The sequence below is a fragment of the Ictalurus furcatus genome, chromosome 2 (genome assembly GCF_023375685.1).
Source record: "Ictalurus furcatus strain D&B chromosome 2, Billie_1.0, whole genome shotgun sequence".
Classification (NCBI taxonomy): domain Eukaryota; kingdom Metazoa; phylum Chordata; class Actinopteri; order Siluriformes; family Ictaluridae; genus Ictalurus; species Ictalurus furcatus.
The window spans coordinates 31,888,960-31,894,959 of NC_071256.1; the positions used below are offsets into that span (position 1 = coordinate 31,888,960).

The window sequence follows — 6,000 nt, forward strand, 5'->3', positions numbered from 1 at the left end:
CGCTAACACTTCACCCAGAAAGTGTGCATTTTTCCCCGTGATGAAACGGGAGCAAGCCGTAACACACTTCTTGAATTCTTTCTCGCTCATTATTTACCTCTCTTTTCCTCTAAAAAAGGATAGAAAAGTTAAGAGATTTTGAGAAAATATCGAGTAGAAATGAAGCGTTTTTGTCACACAAACAACAGACATGCAGTCTCGCTGAAGATAATAAGGCTGGCGGCGTGGTTCACAGGTGCCATATATATATCATATGACGCGCTTAATTGCCACGTCACCTGATCATGGCAGGCCTATAAGTAGAGGCATGATTTTACACAAGCTTCAGATACTGGTCATGCGCACAAGGCGTTCCCCATACTGTTATGCAAAATGCAACGTCAAAGTTCCCTTTGAAAGGGAACTTACTTACTGTTAAAGCACTGATAATGGAGACTCCTGCCGTAAATGTTTGATAAACATCTCCTCACAAAAATGTTCACCATATCAATGACTATACATTTTTCTTTCTTAAACAATGACAACTTTGTCTGTTGATTATTAGGCTTAGAATATGTGTAAGTTAATAAATCTAAGTTGTAATACATTGTTGTTTCTATAGTAACAGAAACAACTACATATTAGACCTTACATTTATTTTCATTTGCTAACTTAATTAGAACAAGGACATTCATTAAATTCATTAAAGCCAGCACTACTGTCAGTCCTGCTGTTATAGCAAATGAATTAACACCTTCCGAACAATCATATTTGATATATATTTTTCATGTAATACTCCAGCACTAAGTGCTAATAAACATTTGTACATTTAGTGCAAATGTATCTTGTTTCCTGTTTTCACTAAGTATACCTTGCATAAAGTGAAATCTTAAGCTTATACAGTCTGTCATGAAGAGTGAACTTGGCTAGTGAAAGCTTTTCTTTAAATACTCAAATTTCATGGCTTTTGTGCACAAGTTGTGTATCACTCTATTGTATAGATGTTCTTACTCCTAATCTTACTCACCTCTTACTCATTCTTAACTATAAGAACTACATCAACTCAGAGCAAAAGCTGTTTTATTAGCTCATGTAGCAATCCATGTCTTAATCTTAAACTTCAGTAAAATGGCCAAATTGCATTGAGCAACAACTAAGCACGACTCAGAGAAAAGAATATTATTTGCCAACATGTTCTTTCTCTGATCTACCTTCCTACATATCGGTCAAACATTTTTCCCCATAGAAAAACACAGCACACAGCTGTCTTCCCCATTATGCCCTCACTAGCTGAGGACACATTTAAAGGTCACATGGAAATTGAGCTGACATTTTGCTTAACTCCCAGTAGGAAACTCATGTAATCCAAAAAACATAACCTGATATGTTATTAGTGCCTTTTTTTTTACCCTCATCATAGTGTGCTCTTGAAAGTTTTAATTATCACCATGGAAGTGTGTACAGTATTTTAATACAAGCTATTGTTCTTTTACGTTATGAATTGACCTCTATTAGTTCAACAGCCATAATCCTTAGCAGGGGTCCGATAACATACAGACAAGGTAAATTGAGGAAAATCCACCAATAACCAATAACACCAATAACAGAGGTAAAGCTCTAAAATGAGAGCCAGATATAACAAGGCTCAGAGCATACAACACAGGAACTAAATATGTAAAACAAATGAGGGGAAATAAGGCACAGGTGAGTGTAATTAGGGAAACAATGACAAGATGGAGGTGAAGCCAGAATTGAAAACCAAAACAAAACAAAACAAAAGTACATGGTAATCTTCATCATGGGAAGCGTGACCCATGCCGGGCGGGTGAGCTTGCGACACCTGATGGACAGCACCATGTTATTGTGTTTATGAATTATAGTGTTGTGAAGTTAACAGTTAAGCCTCGTACAGCTGAACTAGTGTGAATAATACCAGAATTTTTTTTAAATATTGGTTAACAGTTTCCTACATTACCCAAACTGCCATTCGACTCACCTTCTCATAGTGGCACAAATGGGATTCAGCCCTTGCGCTCTCTATGTATTCATCCATTTTCTGCACCGCTTATCCTACACAGGGTCATGGGGAGCCTGGAGCCTATTCCAGGGAGCTCGGTACAGGGTGCCAACCCATCACAGGGCACAATCTCACACACTCACACATCCATTCACAAACAGAGATGCCAATCAGCCTATAACGCATGTCTTTGGACTGGCGGAGGAAACCGGTGTATGCGGAGGAATCGCCTTAAGCACAAGGAGAACATGCAAACTCCACACACAGGGCATAGGCAGGATTCAAATCCCCAACCCCAGAAGTTCGAGGCAAATGTGCTAATCACAAAGCCACCCCCCACCCCGCAATGATTCTCTACATTATATTAAGTGAACACTTTGGTCGTTTAGTCTATTTAGCTCTCTCAATTCCTCACTGCTCAAAACAGATCAGCCTCCAAAGCTTCACGTTCATGCTAATATTGTCGTCAACACCATAGCACTCATCATCACATAAACTCGCCAATCCAAGTTTCCAGAATAACTCAACACAGCTGCATTGTGTATTGCCATTGCAAATGCATTCTGGAGCTTTGAGTCCAGCATTTACTGTCTGCAATATTTCTATATTGGATTTCTCATTAATATAACATTGAATATTGCTGGAAAAAATTTTAGGCGCTAACAGTGAAACCTGGCCATTATCCCTTATGTTTGAGATCATTAAATGCCATTGTAACTGCGCTAGCAGTGTCACCTTGTCATGTCAGAGAGGCTGACAAAGCTCATGCTAACTTCTCACAGGAATTACAGAAATATAGCAGCAGCCAACAAATCAGCAAAAGAATCTCTAAACACATTACAAATATTTCAATATAAACATTATCTGTGTGCTTCCAAGAATTTTTCTTAAATTATCCAATGAAGCCTTGGAGAGCCTTTTTTTCTATACTAAGCCTATACTGTATTTGAAGAGTAAAATTGTTAAAGTTAGTGTAAAAACGTGTGCATTTCAGGTAAATCATAATTCAGCTGTGCTGTGCAGTCAGAGCTTCAAGACTCTAGAGATTTTCACACACTCAAATGTTTGAAATGCCAAGGACACCTCAAAGCCTCTGCCTACAAGAATAAGCTAGATGGATTCTGGTAAATTCTTATGTCTTCCTTTATTACCTCAAAGCCTAAGGAAGCAAAAGAACATGGTGTTCTCTCATTATGATGCAAGCTGTATTCAATTTATTGAAGACTGATGTTTCATGCATTTCTTTTTTTTTTTTATAATACTCAATCTAGGGCCATGTAGAGATCCTTAAGGGGATGGGTGCTCAAAGTTGAAAAAGGGAACATGGATCAAGATTCTAAAACCCCAGCATATAAAAACTACAACATAACATGTTGAATAATGGCAATGTTTGAGCAGAACATAACAAACCAAACTATGTTATATGATTAACTGGAATTTATCAAATTATGCTACAGTTTTTTCAAGATAACTCAGTTGCACACTGTTAGGCCATTAGAGGACAGGATCAGCATTTCCTTCTTCTTTTAAAGCATCTTTGTACTAACTACAGAAGGAACAATAAATATTTAATATCTTGAATAATAAAAATGCCCAATTTCAGCACACTATGTATTTGAATAAAAATTCTTGCTACAAAAGATAGATTATATAGACTAATGCAAAGCTACAGCTATCACAATTCCCCGTTCTTAGCCCACAGTTCAGAGCAGTTAAGCACTGCTTTCTTGTTGTTTTATTTCAAGTTCATTCATTGTGCTTCTGTTTGTTGTGACATATGGCTTTTGTTTTGTTTCTAGTACTGTCTCCTCCCCTGTCCTGTCATTGGTGTATTTCCCAATTGTGTTCACCTGTTCTCTGTTTAGATCATGATAAGTTTTTCTATTTATACTCTGTTGTGCCTTTGTCTAATTGTGAAGTCTTGCCATGCCATTTGTTTAAGTCCAAGCTGTTTTTTGCTTCCACGTTTCCTGGTTTTGACCTTGCTCATATTTTTGATTTCATATAATGGATTGCCTTTGTGTGATGTCTGCCTGGATTCTGACCCTTGGTATCCACTATAACAAAGATTCATAGATTTCCCTAAATTAATATCACATCAATTTTGCATTTGCATCTTGCCTCTCACTACCACTCCTTACAACAACATTGAAAGCTTTTTATTGCTAAAAATGTGTGCAGTATGCATCTAAGCTAACAACCTTTACTAGCCCAAGGAAATAAAACTATACATACAACATACATACAGTTGCAAGTCAGCCCAAAATATTTTAAACACAGTAAACTCACCCTACACCCACCCACCCCCCTTCAAAAATTTTGGTTTGGGTTGTGTCTCTTGGGTCTGTACTGTAATGGCAAGTCATGAGACTGACAGAGAAACTGTCATTCAGAAATTGAGTTGAGTTACTCAGAAATGATTGTAGACCTCTCCATCTCTCCCCAGGTCCGTTCGGCTGTTCGGAAGCGCTGGCACCGCTGGCAGGACAAGCACTCAATCCGGGCACGGGTGGCACGGGCCATGTCCATTCCCACCTCGCCTACCCGGGTCAGCTTCCACAGCATCAAGCAGTCATCCGCTGTCTGATCTTAACTGATCTCGAGCACCACAACTTTCCTTTTAGTGCACTCCCCCTACCCTCCATTGCTAAGCAAACCCAGGGAACAGCTGCAGTCCAAACAGGGTATGAGACTTTCAGTTGAATAACTCCCCAAAAGCGGTGTGCCAATGTAGACACAAGTTCAAGACTCGTCTACCAGGGTGGTGGAGAAAAGAGAGATGGTAAGAAGAAACCTGGAGCAGGAGATACCCTCTGATCAAGTGAGGGGGGGGGGTGAGAATTGATCATCCTCTAAAGAAGAAAAGGCTAGAAATTCCAAGCTCCAAAATCACACTGTGGTGGGACCTGTCTAGTTGTAAAGGTCAAAGTTTAATTTAATTACTCTTTTTGCGTGAGGGATTTTTTGGTCAGAGACTGCTGGCTCAGCTACACCGGTCAAATCAGGATAAAGTCGTATCAGGATGAAGCCTGGAAATATTATGGAGAAGTCTGTCAAATACCTGCAGCTTCAAATCAAAGTATTTGGTGAACTTTGATGGTGGCACACTTTCCATGAGGTTATAGATGGAACATGTCTATTTAGGATAAATATTTTTTGTTGTTATTAGAGAGCTGAAGTATAGTATGTCAAAATGGGTATATGTTCAGAGAATATATGGACCATCTCTAAATATAAAATGATTGCAGCGTTCTCAGTCTGCTACCCTTTAACATAAGGAGACATTTTAAACATGAATACTCAGTTGAGTCTTTTTTGCTCTCTTCAGTTCAGGGATTCCGACAGTCAGTTATCACAGACAGGGTACAGAAATTTGTTAAAACACCACCCTTTCTAATATCACAGCTTCTCAAATGTTTTCCCACAATTTGTACCATTCCATTTGCCAAGTTAAACAGAGATTACCTAAGACAGTAGTAACTACAGTCAACCACAGAATCTGTCATATTGCTTGTAAGGTTTTTTAAGTATCCATTCATGAGGACCAATAATATAATCTTAGTGGTTAGCACGTTCACCTCACACCTTCAGGGTTGGAGGTTCGATTCCCGCCACGGCCCTGTGTGTGCGGAGTTTGCATGTTCTCCCCATGCTTTGGAGGTTTCCTCTGGGTACTCCAGTTTCCTCCCCCAGTCCAAAGACATCCATCGTAGGCTGATTGTCATGTCCAAAGTGTCCATAGTGTATGAATGGATGTGTGAGTGTGTATGGGATTGTGCCCTGCGATGGATTGGCACCCCATCCAGGGTGTACCCCACCTTGTGCCCGATGCTCCCTGTGATGGGCTCCAGGTTGCCTGCGATCCAATAGGATGGATGTATGGATGGATGGATGAACAAATATGATTATCCCTTACATGTTCCCCCTATCACTGCATTGTGGGAATCTCTTGGGTTTCTTTCACTACAACACTTTCAAACATATACTATAAGAGATAAGTCCTA

At 39.5% G+C, this 6,000-nt stretch overlaps 1 protein-coding gene across 1 annotated transcript in view; it reads left to right on the forward strand.

Moving 5' to 3' along the window:
• crhr1 (corticotropin releasing hormone receptor 1) overlaps positions 1-5,487 on the forward strand; it is a 170,228-nt gene extending 164,741 nt beyond the window's left edge. The window contains exon 14 of the mRNA XM_053614612.1: positions 4,443-5,487. Coding sequence (XP_053470587.1) covers positions 4,443-4,583 — 141 coding nt within the window. The 3' untranslated portion in view covers positions 4,584-5,487. The remainder of the gene's footprint in view (positions 1-4,442) is intronic.
• Positions 5,488-6,000: the final 513 nt, after the last annotated feature.